The sequence below is a fragment of the Chrysemys picta genome, chromosome 2 (assembly GCF_011386835.1).
Source record: "Chrysemys picta bellii isolate R12L10 chromosome 2, ASM1138683v2, whole genome shotgun sequence".
NCBI lineage: Eukaryota > Metazoa > Chordata > Testudines > Emydidae > Chrysemys > Chrysemys picta.
The window spans coordinates 20,499,173-20,521,059 of NC_088792.1; the positions used below are offsets into that span (position 1 = coordinate 20,499,173).

General features: G+C 42.3%; 1 protein-coding gene across 2 annotated transcripts; it reads left to right on the forward strand.

The window, feature by feature from the left end:
- Positions 1-3,987: 3,987 nt before the first annotated feature.
- Positions 3,988-21,591, forward strand: INSIG1 (insulin induced gene 1). 2 transcript variants are annotated; one of them, XM_005297197.5, is made up of 6 exons: positions 3,988-4,161; positions 4,983-5,395; positions 9,780-9,904; positions 10,616-10,782; positions 11,386-11,485; positions 19,187-21,591. In XM_005297197.5, the coding sequence occupies exons 2-6, from the start codon at positions 4,990-4,992 to the stop codon at positions 19,214-19,216; spliced, it is 828 nt and encodes a 275-aa protein (XP_005297254.2). In that variant the 5' UTR covers positions 3,988-4,161; positions 4,983-4,989; the 3' UTR covers positions 19,217-21,591. The 2 variants fall into 2 exon arrangements, with proteins under 2 accessions (XP_005297254.2, XP_023956640.2); XM_024100872.3 differs by having other exon boundaries at positions 4,005-4,140.
- The last annotated feature ends 296 nt before the right edge of the window (positions 21,592-21,887 follow it).

Below are 21,887 nucleotides of genomic sequence, written 5' to 3' on the forward strand. Positions count from 1 at the left end.
GGGATACACAGTGAGGTGGCACAATTTGCAGATGATACTAAACTACTCAATGGGAAATTTCCATTACATGCATCCGACGAAGTGGGCATTCACCCATGAAAGCTTATGCTCCAATACATCTGTTAGTCTTAAAGGTGCCACAAGGCTCTCTGTTGCTTTTTACAGATCCAGACTAACACGGCTACCCCTCTGATACTAAACTACTCAGGATAATTAAGTCCAAAGAGTTACAAAGGGATCTCACAAAACTGGGTGACTGGGCAACAAAATGGCAGATAAAATTCACTGTTGATAAATGCAAACTAATACACATTGGAAAACATAACCCCAGGGCCGTCCTTAGGCATACGCAGCTGCGTAGGGCACCAGGAAATTTGGGGCACCAAATTGCCCCAGATTTCAAGGTGCTCTAGGCAGCTGCATGCTGCATATGCGGCAGCACCCACCCCGGCGACCAGCCCTATCCCTTGTCCGGCCCCCCTGCAAGGGGCAGGACCGTCCCTAGGGAGGTGTGGAGCTGGCGGAGTAGAGCGGGCTGGGCCAGGCTGCTCCGCCTCCCGCCGCTGGCAGTGAGTGTGTGGGTGGTGGGATCCCTTCCCCCAAATCCCCTCCCCCAAGTAACACGGCTGGGACCAGGGCGAGGGAAGCGGAGCGGGCTGCTCCCAGCCCCCCGCTAATCTCCCAGGCCACCCAAAAGTGGCCCCCTACAGCTCCTGCCTCCCAGACCCTGGCGGGGGGAGGCCTAGGGCCCCCCACAGCCCCCCCACAGAGAGTCTGTGGAGGGCACCCAAACGGCTAGGGATGGCCCTGCATAATCCTAACTATACACACAAAATGATGGGGTCTAAATTAGCTGTTATCACTCAAGAAAGAGATCTTGGAATCATTGTGACTAGTTCTCTGAAAACATCTGCTCAATATGAAGTGGCTAACAGAATGCTAGGAACCATTTGGAAGGGGATAGATAAAAAGACAGAAAATATCATGCCACTATATAAATCCATTGTACGCGCACACCTTGAATAATGTGTACAGTTCTAGTCACCCCATCTCAAAAAAAGGTGTATTAGAACTGGAAAAATATACAGAGAAGGGCAACAAAATGATTGGCGTATGGAAGAGCTTTCATATGAAGAGACATTAAAAAGACTGGGAGTGTTCAGTTTAGAAAAGAGACGACTGAGGGAAGATATGATAGAGGTCTATAAAATCATGAATGGTTTGGAGAAAGTGAATAGGAAAGTATTATTTGGCCCTTTACATAATACACGAACCGAGGTCATCCAATGAAATTAATAGGCAGCAGGTTTAAAACCAACAAAAGGAAGTATTTCTGCACACAAGGCAATCAACTTGGGGAACTCATTGGGAGGGGATGTGGTGAAAGCCAAAACTATAACTGGGTTAAAAAAAAAGAATTAGATAAATTCATGGAGGATAGGTCCAATAATGGCTATTAGTCAAAATGGTCCGGGATGCAATCCCATGCTCTGGGTGTCCCTAAATATCTGACTACTAGAAGCTGGGACTGGATGACTGGGGATGGATCACTCCATGATGTGCCCTGTTCTGTTCACTCCCTCTGAAGCATCTGGCACCGGCCATAGAATCATAGAATATCAGGGTTGGAAGGGACCTCAGGAGGTCATCTAGTCCAACCCCCTGCTCAAAGCAGGACCAATTCCCAACTAAATCATCCCAGCCAGGGCTTTGTCAAGCCAGGCCTTAAAAACCTCCAAGGAAGGAGATTCCACCACCTCCCTAGGGAACGCATTCCAGTGCTTCACCACCCTCCTAGTGAAATAGTGTTTCCTAATATCCAACCTAGACCTCCCCCACTGCAACTTGAGACCATTGCTCCTTGTTCTGTCATCTGCCACCACTGAGAACAGCCGAGCTCCATCCTCTTTGGAACCCCCCTTCAGGTAGTTGAAAGCATCTATCAAATCCCCCCTCATTCTTCTCTTCTGGAGACTAAACAATCCCAGTTCCCTCAGCCTCTCCCCATAAGTCATGTGCTCCAGACCCCTAATCATTTTTGTTGCCCTCTGCTGGACTCTTTCCAATTTTTCCACATCCTTCTTGTAGTGTGGGGACCAAAACTGGATACAGTACTCCAGATGAGGCCTCACCAATGTCGAATAAAGGGGAACGATCACGTTCCTCGATCTGCTGGCAGATCATTGGTCTGAACCAGTAAGAACATAAGAATGGCCATATGCAAAAACCTTCATCCACCACCTGTACCCAGCCAGAGCTTGGCAATTTTTGGCCCAACCTGCCAAACTCTACAAGCTAAATACAAAACAAATATAGCTGATCCTATTTCAGTGAACAAATCTGGACCATGATTCATCCTGGCTCAATTGCACTGGAAACGTGTATTTGGTACCTGCAGCCTGCCAGTTTTTAATCCAAATTCTGCTGTTTTGCCTAGAAAAAAAATGCTCCAGCTTCTAGTGAACCAAAAACTCCAGACCCTATTACAAACAGGTGTGCAACGCCTCAAAAATTGGTGTCCAGAATGTGGACCCTGCTGAGTTTTTTTTATCCCATACGTCAAAATTCTATCAGGAAAAAAGAAACGTGAAGCTGCTGTAATGTCACTGCAAAAATCCAGACCCTGAAACGTCTCTGTTTATAGCAACACAGAGAAATGTATCCAGTAACTGGATCCTGTTGGATGCCATCATTTTTGGCCCTCACGTGCCCCAAATTTTACCATAAAAATAGACAGCACATAAACAGAGACCAAATGTAATTGTTCCTAATCCACTAAAAAAGTCTGGTCCCCTCAAACACACAGTCTGCACTTGAAAAATCCAATATGGACCTGCATCTGCCCATTTTTTAAACTTAGATTCCCATAATTTTGCCTTCTCGATAAATAGGTTGTAGCCATTCTTTTACATCAGATGACTCGGTATCCAGGTAACCCAGATCTTGATGTGTTCAGATACAAGCAAATTGCACAGCTTTACATTGAAATTTTGCCATGGAACTGGCCTAGCAGATGTGGACGATCACATTATAGATGTGGCTTTAGTGAAACTGCCTAGTGAATTTTGACATATATTCCTTAATGTAAAACCCATTTTAATGGAAGATGTCTACATCCCTTAGACCTTTTTGAAAATATCTATGCACTGCACACAGATTTGTCAGTAGAATTTGGGGGATTAGGGTTAAAAATGGGCAGGAGTCAGGTACGTGTTTTTAAGTGCTATTGGACTGGACACATCAGGATCCAGATTTCTTCACTGAAGCGAGAGTAGCTACACTTCATTCTTTTTTAGATAATCCAGTGTGGAAGCTCAAGGCCAAAAATTGTCACGCTCCAGCTGGACCCAGGATCCTGCAATGTTCATGCACTGGGATTTTAAGACCAGAAGAGTCCATTGTGAGTATCTATCGACTCCAACTTCCTGCGTAACACAGACCATAGCGCCTGGGGAGCTGGGGCAGATCTGTTGTGCATGAGGGCAGAATGCATCATGCCCCTGCCTGGCCAGTTGCCCAGGCGCATGGGGGCTGGAGTTGGGACAATATTAGAAGCTGCTGAGGGTTGTTCCCTGTTGCGATGATGGTGCAATCCGGAGGAGGTTTGTGCTCAAAGGGCAGCAGGACCTGGCAGCCCCCTTGTCCCCTGCTAGGCTCAGCTCACCCTACACTTGACCATCCTGGCACATTCCCTGCCCCGCCCCACCCACCTGGCCTCAGCCAGTTTAAACCGGCTGCGTTTTCCGTTGGGATTGGACCGGAACGTTCGTTCCGTTCGGAAGGGACCCGTGACCCCCTCCCCTCGCCCAGCTCAGGCGCGCGCCAGCCAGCAGCCCTGACGCTTCGCGGCTGTCAACCGAGAAGGAAGGCGGGTGGTGTGTCCCGCACGTCATATCGGTCGCCCGGCTCCCATTGGCTGCCGAGCCTCACCAGACTGAATGTTGTTCCCGGCGCCGCGCGGCGGCTCCCTCCCCCCACCGTTCCGAGGGGAGGGGCGGGGGCCGGCTCTCCCTCTGCCTCCGGGGTAGGTCGGGAGCGGGTAACGTGACATCGAGGCTCGCTGCTTATAAACCTTTCCCCAGCCCGCTGCGGCGGCCGGACGGGACGGGACCGCGAGGGAGCCGAGCAGCGCCCCCGCAGGTGGGAGCCCAGCCGCGGCAGGTAGGTGACCCGGCAGCCGTGGTGCTCAGCGCCCCTCCCCCAGCACTGGTGCCTTGGAGCTGGGAAATGGGGGGTCCCGGTCCTGTCCCCGCCGCCCAGCGCGGCCCCTTGTCCGGGTGCGGGAGAGGGGCCTGGCGGGGTAGCGCCGCAGCCCCCCAGTGGCGGGCACTTTCGTGCGACTCTTGCCCTTCGCGGGCAGGCGCTGCTAGCCGCGGGCTGGGGAGGGGGCCGGGTCCCCTGCAGGGCTGCGCTGCCTGCCTGCGGCCCCCGCTCCCGGGGACACCTGGAGGCGGGTCAGTCCTCTCCGGCCTGAGCGCTTGGCCCCTGCCACCCCACTGGGCTGGGGAGGGGCCTAGAGGTAGCTTGTCATCCAGGGACTCCTCGGGCTGCGAGTCGGGTGCCGGGGTCTAGGCAAGGCGGCCCCAACGCTGCCTGTTCCCCTGCCCAGCCGGGTGTAGCGGCCTTGACCTGACTGATTGTTGCGGTGCCCTGAGGGTCCTCCCCAGCATCCCCTTCCCGGTGTCTGAGTGATGGCTTCCGATGCAGAGAACTGGCTGCACCCTCTGGCCTGCTCTTGGCCCTGCCACAATCTTCCTCTGAACTTTGGCAAGTCACTTGACTTCAGTGTCTTATTCTCCAGGTGTACAATGAGGCTGTGGGTGTTGGGGATGTAAATTAATTTGAACTCCTCAAATGGTAGGCACTATAGGCGTGTGAAGTAATAGTGCTTCTGTGTGCCTGAGTATTTAAGCCTAAGTGATTGCCCATGCTTTTGGGCACTAATAGGCACTCTTCTCTCTCTCTGTGTGTGTGTGTGTTAGGACCCTGATGGTGAAGCCAATGCCCAGATTAGAGAATTGCACCTGGAGTTGTTCCTGTGCTGCTAGGGGAAGGCATAAAAACCAACTGGGGAAAACTGCTGTTGGACTGGCTGCCAAGGTGGGCGAGATGCTGAGCTCTTCTGTCTCAAGCTCCCCCCTGACTTTGGTGGGTCATGGAACACGGACCCCTAGCACTTCCAGTCTCAGAAGCAGTAGCAGCAGCACCAGCAGCCTGAATTTGAACCAACACTTGGTGCAACGCAGCCTGGTGCTTTTTGCTGTGGGTGCTTTCATGGCACTGGTGTTGAACTTACTGCAGATCCAGAGGAATGTGACCCTGTTCCCTGAGGAAGTCATTGCCACTATCTTCTCCTCTGCCTGGTGGGTGCCCCCTTGCTGTGGGACAGCTGCAGGTGAGTCCCTATAGTTGGCTTGGAGGTGACTTGGTCTGCTGCAATGTGAGAAGGAAAGCACTGGGGGTGGGGAGTGTCTGGCCTGCGTGTTTGGGGGTTTGGCAGTGGCCACACTTAATGTGTATGTAGCTGGCATGACATCTGGGCTTGGGGAAGAATAGACGTGGTCCAGCTTTTCCCCACATCCAGGAGAAAACTAATTTCATATCTGGCACAAAGTGCTTCCTGAGCTTAAGCACACTCTTTACAAAGGTGACGTGCTTCTCTTCCAGACTGCCTTGACATGTACTTGAGGTATGAATACTCTATTCAGCTGGCCAATATTTCAGCAGTGATATATTCTGAGGGAATAATTGGATATCTCTCTCTACACACAGCTCTTTAGGGCTGAGGTGATTTCTGCAGGCTGTGGAATATAGGGTTTTTCTCCTGGGAGCCAAGAGAAGTGCTCTCCACTTGTTGCAGAGTATTGGGGTACATCCTGGGTGTCCTGTTGTCTGGCAGGACTGTGACTAGTGCTTGGACCTAATGCAGCAGCAGGTATGGCTCTCATCATCGCTGCTTGCTGTATGATTGGTTCCCTCCGAAACTGGTGAGTCGCGAGGTTCAGTTACTATTGGCTGCCTGAGTGAACATGCCACAGACAGAGAATCGAAAACAAGGAAGTCACATGTCAGTGGGGAATGAGGGAAGCCTTCTGGCTGCCTGCCCTTTTCTCTGCCAAGAGCAGTGCAATTGCCAGCAGCCACAATCTCAGTAACCACCAGAAACTGAGTTCTTGCAAGTTACAGCACAATCTGTAACAAAACACACAATGAAAATAAGAGGCCTTTTCGCTGTTTGAACAAAAATGGGCAGCTGAACTCAGTATTGGTACTAATAATTTAAGTCCTGCTTTTACTGTACATCTAGTGTATACAGATGGCATTGGAGAAAGGATGAGGAGGGAGATGGCAGGTTAAATTAAAAACAAATAAAACCAAGAGAAATGTTCCCATGACTTTTTTTAAAACACAAATAGGGAAGAAAAAAAATCTTAAACCTTCCTATGTAGCATCTGCAATCCAAACATTCTAGCACTGTGCTAGTGCATTAAAGTAAGAGTGAAAATCTGTAGACTCTGGCTTGTGGAAGCTGAAAACACCATAACTAGTGAAAAGGAACTCTGCTCTTTAGAATTGTGTTTTTAATAGTCCAAGCAAAGCATTATTTGCAACATTGATGACAAAATTTCCTTCTTAAAAACATACCTTTCAATCCAATACCCCTTTAAATCCATCTAATATAAGGATAACAATTATAGCAGATTACATACAACTTTATACCTGGCCAGAGTTGGAAAGTAATGTTCTCAACAATCTTTTATTCTTGTAAGAACCCTCTGAAAATGCAAGGGTGTGTTGTTTTTAAACAGAGCATTTGTCTTGATGAGTAAGTGTGTATAGCTGAGTGCATCATCACTGATAGACCAGAAGTTTTCTTCAGCAGGACTAGATTTGAAAGCTTTCAATTGAGTTTTGTGCTCTCTGATCAGAGGATTATGTGAATCCAGTTTTACCACATATTGACTTTAGGCAAGTTCCTCTACTGCTGTACAGTAACAAACACCTAATCAAAGATGTTTGAAAATATTAAAGAGTTTGTATTGTGTTTTCAAACAAAAAAGCACAAATTTAATAAGCTAGCTAATTTTATCTGACATTTAGTTGATACTGAGTTACTTTATGTAGATGTTTGTTCAAGTCTGACTTATTTAAAGCTGTAGCCATTAACATTGTTTGTTTGGGCCCCCACAGTAAATTATTTCGAAAGGAGAGTATTCTGCCCCAGAGTGAGTAGCACAAAAGTATCTCCTGTTTGGTACAGTGTCTTTTGAATGTAGACAAATCTGTTTTTCAAATTGAAAATTAATTGTTGCCATGATAATGGTGTAGTTGGCATGACATTCTAGACAAGTCTGAAATCCCAAGCTTCTAAGCATCTCTTCTAGCCAGCTACAACTTTGAAGCTTAAGTGCATGGCAAGAACATGTGTGAAGAGATCAAACAGCCCTTTCGTAGTCCCAGTAAGCTCTGGAAATAGAAGTGACTTTTACCCCTTCTAAGAAGTTGCTTTTAAAAACAAATGCTACTTAATCTTGAGTGAAATTCTTCCTGTAGTTACACAATGGAATATAACTTTAATTGGTGCAACTGACAACAGAATTTGGCTCATTTAAGGCTTTATCCTGCTACTGTTGAAGTCTATAGTAAGAGTTAGGGTTAGAGTCAGAGTTAAAGGCCAGAAGGGACCACTAGATAATCTAGTTTGACCTCTTGTAGATCACAGGCCACCCACATGCCAAACCCAACAAAGTATTACAACCCCCAGGAAACTAGACTATTATGTGCTATGGACAGAGAATGGGTGGGATCCAGGTGCACCAGTGGTCGAGGCCCCCCATGATGGCAGGCATGATTAAATGAGAGAGAGAGAGCGCCAGATAATCCTGGGAAGTGACCTGCATCCAGACACTCCAAAGAATGGAAGTGACCTGGAGGAGGCATTTTGCCTGTGTGACCTGGGGGGAAAGTCCTTCCTGACGACCCCCTCCCCTGCCCCCCCTCCCCTCCCGGCAATCAGTTAGACCCTGAGCATGTGAGCAAGAACTAACCATCCAGGCACCTGAGAGGAGAAACTGCCCTGTGCCACCTCAGAGCCCTGGCCTATACCATCCAATGTCCCATCTCCAGCTGTGGCCATCCCTGATGCTTCAGAGAAAGGCGATTTTAAAAATAAACAAAACCCTTCCAGAATACATTTGGGGTTGCAGGCTGGAATGCTGAAGCATGAGCTTTAGGAAGAGAAGACAAACTAGAAGTGAGCCCCAGTGCTGTGGAGCATTGCTCCCCTCCCATCACAAGCAACCTGGTCATACAAGTGCACTCATAAATTTGTCCAACTCTCTTAAAACTAAATAAGTTGTATGCTCCTACAATTTCCTTGATTTGAATGGGAGCAGAAATGGGCCATTATAATCCAACTAGTATTTGAAAGCTGGTGACAGAGTGACAATCTTGGAATCTTGTATTGACTTGTTTGGGGGTGTGGGTTGCATTGGAATTTGAGTTGTATAGGTGGCAAATCAACTTTTGAAGATTTGTGGCAGTTGGACCAAGTAATCCATCTTGTGCAGGTTCCCTCATATCACTGACTCATAACAAATGAAATTATTGTATGCAAATTAGGTGTACAAGAAGGGTGGCAATTGGCTGTTACCTCTGTCACAGTGGTCTAGTACTACTGGATAGATATAGTAGCTGAAAGCCCCTGCTGTTGCATGGGTGTAATTGGGTAAAGTCAAAATGGCTGAGAACCTAAAACGTGGATAGTAATGGAACATGAATCCCAGTGATGACTGATCCTGGTGAAATTACACACACACACACTCACTCACTCACTCTCTTCCCCCTCCACCCCCCCCTTTGCAGCTGTTTCCATCACTTCACACTGACTCAGACATTCAAGGCTTCAGAGTGACAATCCTGAAGTTTTTTTAATAGCTATATGAGGGGGGAGTTCCTCTGCCCATGGTTTAAGTTCAGGCAGGTATTTATGATCCTGATCAAAGTCTATTGACTTCAGTGGACTTTGGATCAGGCCCAAATGTAAGATGCCTGTAACTCAGTCATGCCTATTCAGTTGTCACTGGAGGGTGTCTTGGCTATACTGGATTCTTGAAAGTAAAGAAATATTCCACCCTTCACTTTGCTTTAAATTTTCCGTAATGTCATGTGTTGACTTTGATGTTCTGTAACAGGTATCCAGCCAAATAGATGCAAAGTGAGTATGAACTGTTACTCTTGGGAAAAGGAAGTCCCCTGACTCTATGGACTTGTCTTTACTACCATGTCAGCCTTACTTCTGTGCTGCCTTCAGAGCTGGGCAGCCAGAGAGCAGGTGGCCAGCTCTGAAGGCAGCCCAGAAGGAAGGGTGGCAATACACCATACCATCCCACCCTTACTGCTGCTGCAGCAGTGCAGCCTTCAGTGGGTGCCTGGCCAGCAACTGCCACTCTGTTGCCCAGCTTTGAAGGCAGCACAGAGGTAAGGGTAGCAATACTGTGACACTCCTCCCCGTACAATAGCCTTGTGACCCCATTTCGGGTCAGGCCCCCCAGTTTGAGAAGTGCTGTGTACTTTTACCCTATTGATTTCATAGGGGAGATCAGCTTTCATGGTCCATGACACATTTTTCACAGCCAAGAGTTTGGTATGGCCCTACATAAAAAGTGATGAGTCTTTGACTGCTTAGGAGGCTTTGCCATGTACTTATTTGCCAGACTAATATTGAAATATTAATTGTATAAATTCTATGTACAAGCTGTCTCATTTCATTCTTACAGCTGTTGTTGGCCTGCTGTATCCCTGTATTGACAGCCATCTTGGAGAACCACACAAATTCAAGAGAGAATGGGCCAGTGTAATGCGATGTATAGCAGTTTTTGTTGGTATTAACCATGCAAGTGCTGTATCCTTGAACTAGTTTACCTTTTTGTGTTTTCTTTAAATGTTGATTATAATGAACCACAGTAGCAGGTTTGTCTTAAGAGTCTTAAACAGGTAAGACTTAATGCTAATAGGAGAGACGTGGTCATAGCTTACACAACAGTTGAAGAATAGATAATTATTACTACAATATGTATTTGTAAAATGGATCATATGCTCATGTCAGAATTGTTTTTAGAGTTCATACCAACTGAACTGAGGCAACAGTTAAACTTAAAAATATGACCTTTTTGCTACTAAAATGGTCAAAGATAGGTTTCTCACCCATGTAAACAGCAGTCTCCGAAGTTACTGGTAGTCACTATCACGGAAGGATGCTTATTGTACTGAAATTCTTAGAATAGTTATTATTCCAGCAGAAAACTTAAATCAACAGAAAGGGAGGGGAGTCTTGGTTTTATAGGCCAAAACTTTAAAAAGTGGCCACTAAATTGGGATTCCTTAATCTTTGGGTACTTGGTTATGAGCAGCCTTGGCCTGATCTTCATGGTCACAACTGGTCACAACTCCAACTAAAAGTCAATAGACTCTCTGAAAACCTGCTCCAAAGCTTCTCTCTGGGCATCCAGAATTAGTGATCGTTCTTAAACTGTCTACGTGAGGTATTAGTTTTGTCTGAAACCTTTTTCTGTGGCTAAAATCTTTAAGGAATTGTCCTTAACTTTCTGATTAGAAACTGGATTTTGCAAATAACATTCAGCTCTCCTTGACTCTAGCAGCCTTGTCATTGGGCCTTTGGTGGACATTTGATCGTTCAAGAAGTGGTCTTGGTCTTGGAATTACAATAGCCTTTCTAGCCACTCTAATCACTCAGTTTCTTGTATATAATGGTGTTTATCAGTAAGTATACATATTTAAAACTTAACACTTGAACTCACCTGACTGCTAGAGAATTCACTTTTTTGTAAAATATGGAAATTCCAATATTTTGCTTAATTTGAAGTTATTGTACTTTGAAACCTAAAGAATATAAACCAGTGTAATGCACTACTCCTAAAACAAAGGCACGGCCAACCAAGTTAGGACATAAGACAGTGACAGTGCAGTATGCTGCCATAAAGCATCAGTCTTGATTGTGAGCTCATGGAGAAAATTGTGGTAAAAATAAGATCAGACCCTTGGTGAAGTGACAAGTTCTTTTTCTCCCCCCTCTTCTCTACCCCTCCCCCCCCACCCCACCCCAGGACCCTGAAGTGCCATTGACTGGCTCCAGAAGGAGGGAATTGCTAACCTTTTTAGGCTGGAAGCTGGCCTTAACCCAACATAGGGCTTTTTTAAGAAAGATGAGGATTATTTCCTCTTATTACTACTTTTTTTATGTGGGTGGGGGGAATTCCTTGCATTACTATTAGTCTTATATAGAAGACTATTGGACTATAATTCTTCTACGTAATGGAAATGCAGTGTCTTTTTTTCTAATTCACTAATTTTTGTTTACTTTAGGTATACGTCGCCAGATTTTCTTTACATCCGTTCTTGGCTACCATGTATATTTTTCTCAGGAGGCGTGACAGTAGGAAACATAGGAAGACAACTGGCTATGGTAACTGTTGTATAATTAGTATTTGTGTATTTAATAGGGAAGCATCCTTTACAGATGTTCGACCATGGAGACTGTGCCTGTGAGGTCATGATTCATGAACTGACTAGTAAGCCTTATAAAACCTTCTCCCAAGGACTGAAACTTGAGCATAGAAATCTGGCATGTTGTCACTGGGATGGAATTCTATAGTATTCATTAGCACGAGGCTCTTTCTCCTCATTGGCGCTCTTCCACTGGCAATATGAATCATACTGGGTGTTGTAGGCCTAATCAGAATCTTAGTATATGAAGTGCAGGACCATAGGAGAGCTTCTGATGCCCCCTCCACTGACTGTCTTAACAATTGGAGACTAGAAGTTGTGTGGAGGTTGGAAGGTAGAAAGACACTGGGGAGGAAAACCTGCTCTTTTAAAATTCAGATTTTCAGAAGAATGTTGCCCTGTATAGCTTTATCTTCCTTCATCCTAGTATGAAAACACATGGTGTCTTTCTCCTCACAAACATGTAGTTCAGGGCCTACTCCTGCATAACTGTAATTTCACACATCAGGGATTGTGTTTGCTGGATAATAGCCTCATATACTTGGTTCTTAAATAGATATAGTAGAAACTTGCTTTTTTTATAGCAATATTTAACAGTTAAGAGATTTTCTCTTGTCTATGGCTTGCACATCAGCTTAAAATCTGCTTGTCAAATGTGTTCTGACATTGATGGATAGTCATAATTAATACTGCATTGATTGGCTTCTGTCTCCTTAGCCACAATTCTCTGATCCTGGAAAGCCTCCTCCAATTGACTATCTCTGCTATCCTGCAATACTGATGTGATTGAGGTGTATAACCTTTCCCAAAAGAAGGGCACAGGGGCTTTCAAGTACTTGACATGTCAGGCTTAATGTTCAAGATTTTCCTAAAGGAATAGGGGATGCTGTTGAATGGCATGTGTGCCCTAAAAGTAGGTGAAGGTCTAGTGTATGTAGCTTGTGGAACACAACAGGCCTGTTATCTCATCCCTTCTACCCCAGCTCTTCTCAAATCAGTGTTGGAAAACTATTGTCCTACTGGTGTGAATAGGGTCATAGTTCAACATACCTTGTTGTATGCTTTGCTACTGCGGTGTTGAACTTGACCGACCCCATCAGTGCCTTTGGGACATTAGTTTTCAACACTGGTTTGCAGAAAAGTCAGGTTAGGGAGGTCGTTTGACCTCTTCTCTCCAATGTCAAACATTAATTTCTTTAGTGTACAAAGGGCCATAGGGTCTGTTACTGAACTAATGAGGGAGTCTTTCAGAAAAGGGGGGGGTGTGGGGGAAGCATAGTTGAGGTCACTTCCCTTTGGAATTTTGGGGCAAACTTTGAGGCTACTTGCTTATGACACCTGGTTCTGTGTCCCATGGCTATATTCATGCTCAAACTTTTCAGTGAGTATCGAAGTTTGCATGAATGCACTTTTTAATGTGCAAGACCATTAATACAATTTTAAAAACCTGTACCAATGTAATCTGTTTCTGCATATTTTTTAGCTAGGATAAGATGATGCTGAACACAACTCAGATGGCTAAGAAGAAATGAGTGTTTCTAAAGGGGTGCATGTGATATTGGTTCTTTAGGTTTCTTATCACTCTAAAGCCCAAACAGAAAATCTCTCCACTATCTCCCTGCTTTAAGTGCAAAATGGATCTTTAACTAGGGAGTTGCAACTGGTACCTCGATAATAAAGGCTATACAGATATTGCTAGTGTTTATTTCATATTGCATTGTGCAGCATCTTTATTTAACAGTGATAAAGGAAGTGAGTTGCCTTTGCCAGACCTGGGGTGGGGTCAGATCAAACTGCATATAGGTTTAGGAGAGTCTCCCTTCACACTATACTACTTAATTGGCAATGCTGACTAATTACAGAATCAGGTGGGGTTGTCAGGAAGAGTTCCAGAATAAAAGTTCTAGAAAGAAAGGACAAAACTTGACAGATGTGTTGGTGAGGAGTTACTGTAACAAATAAGGATCCCTTATCTGTCATTACTAGAGTTGGTAACTTTCCACTGGAATGACTCTGGAAAATACTGTTTTTTTGCAAAATGGAAATTTTCTGCATGAAAACTTTTTTCCAAAAAAAAAAATCTATTTTCCGTTGGGAAAAATTAAAATGACAGCTGTCCACCTGGGAAGTTTGTCAATTTCACTCTCTTCATGCAGGGTGAAAGTGAAATTGAACAATAGCCTTCTATGCAGGCAGCCAGCCGAAAACTCCATTGTAGTTTTCCTAAAGTAGAATTTTTCTGGAAATTCCTTCCTTTGAAAATACTGCATTTTCATATTTTTTGATTAAAATGTGATCCTTTTTATGGGAAGGGATTTCCAGCCAGCTCTTATTACAATTTTGAGTAATTCATTATCACTAAAAGTTGTCAGAAGAGAATGCAAGTGGATAAACTGAAAATGAAATCAAGTAACTTGTTCCACTAGCTCTTCCCTTATGCTTCTTGGATGATCTCAATCTTCTGCTGATCCTGTGTGGATCACTGGACACTTAACAGACTTGTAGTAAACAAGGATGGGAGACAGTACAATATTGTAGTTTGAACTAAATCTGAACAAAGTGGTATCACTTTGTAACCGTGTTTTCTAGGCTATATCCAGGCAGTGAGCCAGTTGAAAACTCTTGAAATCCTACAAATACTTGTTTTAAGCAATGCCAAAAAGCATCTAACAAAAAAGAAAAGTTGCTTTGTTTGCTGTCTCTCACTTGTCTGAAGAAATATAATGACCTTCATAAATGTGGCTTTGGATACAAGCTGCAATTTGACCTGCTGCGGAGGTGGACAACCCATGTGACTATCTACTGCTACACACATTGACACTAAGGCCTCTTCTCTGCTAACCAAATTGCTGTACTGCATGCAAATAGCTTTCTTAAACATCTTCTGTAAAAGCTTGGTCTTATTTTGAAATAACTGGAGTAGTCACAGGTGTAAGGGAGTTTAAAAAAATCTCTGTTCATGTTCTGTACCAAAGGAGAATCGAAAATGAGGGCTTGATTCTCTGCTGCATTGCACCTTTGTCTAGTCACTTATCAAGGCTAAGCAGAGTGTGTGTAAAATTCTGCCAAATCAGAAAGGTAGCATTTGATACCCACTTTGCTTGCATATAAATGACTAGACAAGATGCACTACAATGGTAGACAATCAAGCCCAATGCATGTAAGCCTTCACCAATCTAGAGGTCAGAATTGTACCTTTCTACACTTCCTGATTACTCTCTACGTGTAGAAGAGTGTCTTCCCTTCCTTCCCCCCCACCTCCCTGTGTATATTTTATTAGGTGAAGAACATACTGTGAGGTAGCTCTAGCTTTCTGATTACTGGACTCTAGGAGATTACACATGTATTTTGAACATGTGTAGTGCACGTTAAACTGAGGCTACAATCATACCTGATTTCCCTTAACTAGCCAATAATATGGCTTCCAAAGAGAAGCTGCCACCAGTCCTGCCATGCCTGGAGCTAGTCACCTAACCAAAGTTGGAGGGCAAAGGCTCTATTTTTGTATTAGACAGCAAAGGAACTAAGAAATAAGTGTATTTTTATGTACTATATTTGCTTGGTACCTCTAGAATGTCTCAATAAAACGGGAAAAAAAAACCTAGAATGCTACACAACAAAAAATGGTCTGTCTTAATCATAATCTACAACATTTGATTTTTTTTTTTTTTTTAAACCTACTACTGAAGCCTGGGTGTGAACTCTAGGCCCTATGGCGGTCCATGATAAGTTTCCCTCTCTGGTTCATTCTCTATCTGTTGTGAAAATAAACATTACTGTAGAACTGTTCTTGGTGAATTATTCACTTTTAAAATAAAGCTGTGGTAGGTATCAGTCCCAGTCTGACAGCTTGTGACCAGGTAGAGGCCCAACAAGTCCTCTTCCTGCGGTTTGGTTATATTAGCACAAATTAACACTAAGATCAAAGTTCATCATAAACATCCTCTCTGGCTTGGCTTCTCCTAAGGTTCTCCTGCTGGACTACTAACTTCACACCCTACTTTAACTCTAGAGATCCTGTCTGACCTCCTTTATATTGGGTTGAGGTAATGGAACCATCAGAGTCAGAAGAACTCAGCATGATTACTGCCTACTAACAATGTGCATGATTTCAGTCAAACACAGATTTTCTCAATAAGCCCTTATTAAAAAGTAATAACCTACTGCAGAGCATAGCCATAACTTGACTGCTGTGGCTTATCACACTAAAAGTTGACTAGGATATGTTCATTATGCAACATAGTGTTGTTTCTATTGTGAAACTTCACTTTCTTTCTGTAATTAAGTGGACTTCTCCCTTTGAAAGTCCTCTGTTGGATATGGTATGCAAGTCTGGCTTTCTTTTTGTTCGGCATACAAGCTGTACCTCTATTCTGTGATTACCTTGCAACAGTAACGTGACCAGATGACTGAAGTTTCATAATGTAGTTCCCTCTTAATAGGGCTTTGGCCATAGACACCTATCCCTGTTTGCTTATTGGGGAAAAAAATGGTACTTGCTCTCTATTTTGAGCACTAGTGGTTATGCATCAGCTACTTCTGACTTAACAGTAGTTGTTAAAACCCTACAATTGTGTAAAAACCTAAAACTGGTTATGCCTGTGAATACCTACCTGAGTCTTACCTTGAGAAGCATTTGTACTGAGCTGTTACCAGCTTTACAAGGAACCTACCCTTGCATCTTAATGTGGCAGGTAGTTGGGCAGGGCTAGAGTCTAGCTGGTGGAACCCATTCCACTTAACATCCCTCACTTAAAACAAACAACGTTCTAGAACAAATTCATGCCTGGCATAAGCAACTGCAATGGGAATTTCACCTACTTTAGTCAGGGCTGAATTTAGTCCCTTTCCCCCCCAAAAGTGTGGGTTCATGCACATAGCTAGGCTGTTAAAACGTGCATTAGTCATCCTCTGTCCACCTCCACCCATTCATGAATCTACTTTTGCTGTATCTTATCACTAACCAAGGTTGTGAGCTCTCCTAGGGTAGGGATTGTATCTTTATTTGTACAGCACCTGGCACAGCAGGGATTTTATCCCCCAATAGAAGTTTCTTGGTGCTAGTGTAACTTTGTGTAGGAGACCTTCTTATACTTCCCCATAAAAATAACTTTGTAGGGCCCTTATCTCACTTGTTGCAGGAAATTGGAAGGTGTGTGAAATATGGAACTGCATGAGGAGGATGTACTCCTGATTCTATTTCAGCATCTGCCACAGAGTTTGTAATACTAAACAAGTCACTTAAACCAAACTTCTCAGAGGTAGCTACTCCTTTTTCTCCCCCTCCTGGGTGCCCAGGGACCTGTCTTGCAGAAGTGCTGAGTGCTCACGACTGAAATTCAAGACACCTGGAACTCTGTTTTGAACATATCAGGTGTTATAAAATGCTAAATACTCTGGGAAATTGTCATGTCAGACACCTAAATTAGTTGATATTTTTGTCAATTTGGTCCTTAATCTCTGTGCCTCAGTTTCCCATCTATACACTGGGGATACCATCCTCACCTCATGGGGATGCTGTAAAGATAAATGTATTAATGTTTGTGATGCACTCAGCTGAACACTAAAAAAAAGCCTGTGTGGAAATGAAGAATTCTGTATTCCTTAAAGGGCTTGGATCATGTGCAGTAATTAAGGCCTGGGGTCACACATTGAGTGATGAAAATAAAAAGAAATATTGAATCACTACCTGCTAAGTGAGCACTGTCTGTCTTTTGCACTGAATGAAGCAGAGATATGATGGAAAAAATGTGATCATGTAAAGACTATTATAATGAATACACACAGGGGGAACCTTAGTTTTGGCACTTCCTGATTTGAGTGCTTAACTTTACAATATTAACATTAATAGTTTTGTGTGTAATTTTATAATGTGCTGTACAACACTTCTGACTATTATAGATGAAACCAGTAGTGCTTTGAGATCACTCTTAGTCTCTGCTAATAGAAGCCCCTTAAAGTACTCTAACTGAAGCATAATCCTTCTGCTCTTGACACTGTTAATATATACATTTAATTTGGCCCTAAAGAGGAAGACTGCCTAGGTTATAAACAATTGCAAACCCACCCTTGGTTCCTTTCACAGGGATATGACCTGTGAAAGGAACAGTGACATTCTATGTGCATCTTTGTCTCTCTATTTCAAACTGCCTAGGTTTTAATCTTCCTGGATTACTGTCTGGGAATACTTCGCATTCTGTGAGAACAATGGCCTCGAGGACTCTTACTAAAATAGTAGGGGACCACATTCATAACCCTTTGGTCATATCTTTTGGAGATTTGTGTCATAAGCTCTGTTCCTTGCCGTTCCAAAACTCCCGTGGACTGCACTGTTCTGGGTGGGCAAGCAGTACAACAGTAGGGCCCTGGAGTGTATGGAATCAATTTTCAGTTTAACTGCATCAGCAGATTGGGCGTTTATGTTTAAAACTGACTATCTAATCTTTTGAAGACAAACCAGTTGTGAAGTGCAAGCCATGTCAAAACATCCAAGGATTTCTCCATCTTTATACAAAGACTTGCACTGAAAACTACATTGTTTCCTAGTACAAATATTCCCCTAGAAAGCTTGGTCATGTACAACTGTTTCATAACCCATTTCAATATAGTTAACATTTGGATGCTACCCCAGAGCATAGATTCTAAGGATAAACTTCTTAGAGAATGCTAAATAATGTTTCCCTGCTATTTACTGCAAGGTACCACCTGACTATGCCATGAGCTGTGTTCTTCCTTGACACAAAGTTATGTTTTAAGCCAAAGTTGGAAAACAGTAGGCAGACTTAAAGAAAACAATGGGAGCGAGTGTCAGAACACTACAATGTTAAAACAGAAATCAATAGATCTGTTTTGACAATGAGCAATTGACAGACAGTTATTGTCAGAATAATGAGATTCATAAAAATGAACACACTTAACTGGGAGCTAAAGCAGATTTGATGCATTCTGTTAGTCTTTAATAGCAAATCAGTTCTACCCAATTCATTATATGGATAGTTCCATTGTCAGTACTTCTGTAGATTGGAATACGTGGCCTCAATTCAGGAAAACACTGTTGAAGTCAGTGGGAATTAAGTGCAGATACATGCTTAAAGTTAAAGCAAAAGAGTTTTCCTGAATTAAAGATGGATGTACTTCTCCCAAATTGGGGTCTGTATAACTAGGTATAATGCTGTATTAAAATTGATGAGAGTTCAGTAAGATGGACTATTCTCTGGTCAAAGTTCTGAAGTATTAACAATCTATTCTTAACAATTGTTTTGGGAGCTTATTCTAAATGCTACTTATTAAACCTCATTTCTGTAAGCATTACTATGTAACACTTGTAGTTTAGGTCTATGGATAAAAAACTTGCTGTACAAAGGGGAAAATATCCTTCCCATTTTCAGATGGGAGAAATTAAGACAGCGGTGAAGTGCCTTGTCCAAGGTCACACAGCATATCAGTAGCAGAGCTCGGATTAGAACCCAAGTTTTCTAACTCCCAGGCCTGTGACAAATATAAAGATCCAGATTTGTTCAAGTTATTTCAATAATTGCTAAAAATACTGGAAACCTTTAGTGTACAGTAGTGTGTACCTCACTAGATAATGTAAGTCACACAACAATAAAATGCAGTATTGTGTACTATATTAATCACTTTTTTTTTTTTTTAACCACAGGGTATTCCTGAGAAACCACATACTGATTAGATCCTTGGAGCAAAAGACATGGTGCCAGTATGAAAACAAAATTAAGAAGATGTGTTCTTGTTTTTGACTGCGGATTATTTTTTCTAAATCTCTATGGGCTCACTGCACAAATGACTTGTGAAAAATATTAATCCATTTTAGAATAGCCAAGTGAAATTAACTGCTTATCTTGAAATCTTACCTTGATTTACTGCATAAGCATTTGCGCCTGGCTGTTCTCTGGAAGAATTTAACATCAAGTTACGTACAGCAGTTCTGGCGAGGTGGCAGTTTTCCAATTACTAGATTCCAATTTCAGTTATTGAAGCAGCTGCCATATTTCAAAGCCTTGAAACTAAAATTTAATTACAAGCTCTTGTATCAGTGCCCAAAGGAAGTAGATTGATGGTGCTTAAAAAAGGTGAAGTATGGTTTAATAGGAATAGTATTTATCCAAATCTTTTTTTTAAAAGGGTTGTTTAAAAATAAGCGATCTAAATTAAATTAAAAGCATTAGTGCAATGCTTTGAGTTGTATGAAGGAATCATGCCCTTATTTGTAATGCTGCATTGCATTTTTGAAGTAACTTAGTATAGAATCTATAAATCACTTCAGAACAATAGGAGAATACTATAGACAATCTTGTTTAAAGCAAACTGCATGAAACAGCTAAAGCCCCAATTTTAATCGTTTCATTACAGTTCATCTGTCTGTTTAATACTCCTATCTGTATCTTGGCCAAAATCTGACCCCCATTCAATAAGGTACTTTAAGTGTGTCAGTATGCCTGCTTAAAGTTGGGTATATACCTTAATATTTTACTAAATCTGGACCTCAGATATGCTGAGTATCTGCAGTCCCACTGCTACTAGTGGGAATTGCAGGTGCCCAGAATTTGACCCCTATCTTCCATTATAGTTAATGAAAATACTTGTATTTATTTCCTTGGGAGTTGAATCAGGCCCTATAAAGAGCAGATTATGAGCCTAATCTTGCTTCCACTTTAGTCAGTAAGAGTTTTGACTGAATTCAATGGAAGCAGGAGCAGACTAGGATTGTCACTTACTATTTAATAAATGTAGCATAGTTATTAGGTTACTTCTCAGTTCAATTTTTGGAGAGATCACCACTTTATTTTTTCACAACCCTATAAAACTTGCAATCTGTGATTGCCTTGTAAAAAAAAATAGTGCTTATGTCACTACATTGAACATTTGGTGTTTCTAAATATTTAGTTCTAGTGAGCACAATGTATACATTTAATAGCTTAGACCACAGTAGACTTAAATAGCAAGTATTAGGTCTTAAAATTAAAGTGCAATGTACAGTAAAATCTGAGCCTTGTATTCTCTTCAATATTCATTGTTTCTTATGAGATATTAAAGAGAAGGGTTCTGAATTCATTTCAGTGCTGCATGGAGGAAAAATTCAGCAATAATTTGACTAGCAAAGTTAGCTTATTGTTGTCCCTTCATTGAACCCAAACTTTTAGAAATACTCCAGTTTTGTGGTTATGATGTACTTGTACACTTTTATGAATTTGCCTTTTGTATTATGCAATTTTTGTTCATTTCCAATCTTATGTAGCTTCAGATTTAGCCCGTGACATCTGTTTAGAGGCTTAGCCATCAGCAAAAGAGACATTGAGACTAAATAACAGTATTTGTAATTTTATTTCCTTTTTGAGGGAAATATTAACACTTTGGTGCAGACTTGAAAATCCTGAATTTGAAGGGAAGGGAATAAACAAAAGTAAAATTGCCTTCAGCTTGAAGACTAGCACAAAGGCTATCTTAAACTGAGCCCAATTCTGATCTTGCTTTAGTATAAATCAGTAACTCCATTTGCTTCAATGGAATATCACTGGTATAAGGGCCTTCTACTGCAAACATTTACGATGGGAATAACTACAGATATGTATAGTCAAATTAAGCTCAATAGGACTTCTGAGAAACTTATGTGCATAAGTGCTTGCAAGATCAAGGTGGCAAGGCCTGAGATCAAAATTGAGCTAATTCATTCAATAAAATGGCTGACTCTGCTATTTGGAGAAACCTATTAAGTTGAAATAAATGTTGTTACCAATGTCAATGCCTAAATAACCAGATGTGATTAAAGGGCATAATGAGCTGTAAATATATTTGATCATACAGCAGTATTTAAGGTGTATTTTTAAAAGACCAACTAAATCTGTATGTGTTAGAAATAATGCAGCCAAAAATGTAAGTCAAAAGTTCAGTTTTGCCAATACTTCTAAGTATATTAACCAAAGTGATAAGTTGTGGGAGAGAAATTTGCACTATTCAGGATTTGAACACTTAAATTCTCATTCTTACTGATAAGTTTTCAGCAGTGTGTTTTGTTTTGCCTTTTTATTATTAAAGGTTTAAGACCAAGTGACTTATTCTTTGTGGATTTTCTTTAAGAAAAATGTATTGAATGAGGCCAAACTTGATCGCCATTCCGTTATTCATTCTGATTGGCAGAAAATACTACATATAACACACATCCTTTTAAAACTCAAATTAAGTGACATTTTGAGGCAGCTGTCCTTTAAAAATAAAACAAACCATGGCTTACAACTCATTGTGATTGAAGATGGTAAGAATTTTTTTAGGGGGTTGGGGGATAAAAACCCTTTCCTGTCTTACACAGTTTGGTACATCTTTTAACTCTCCTTGGCAGATCAGCA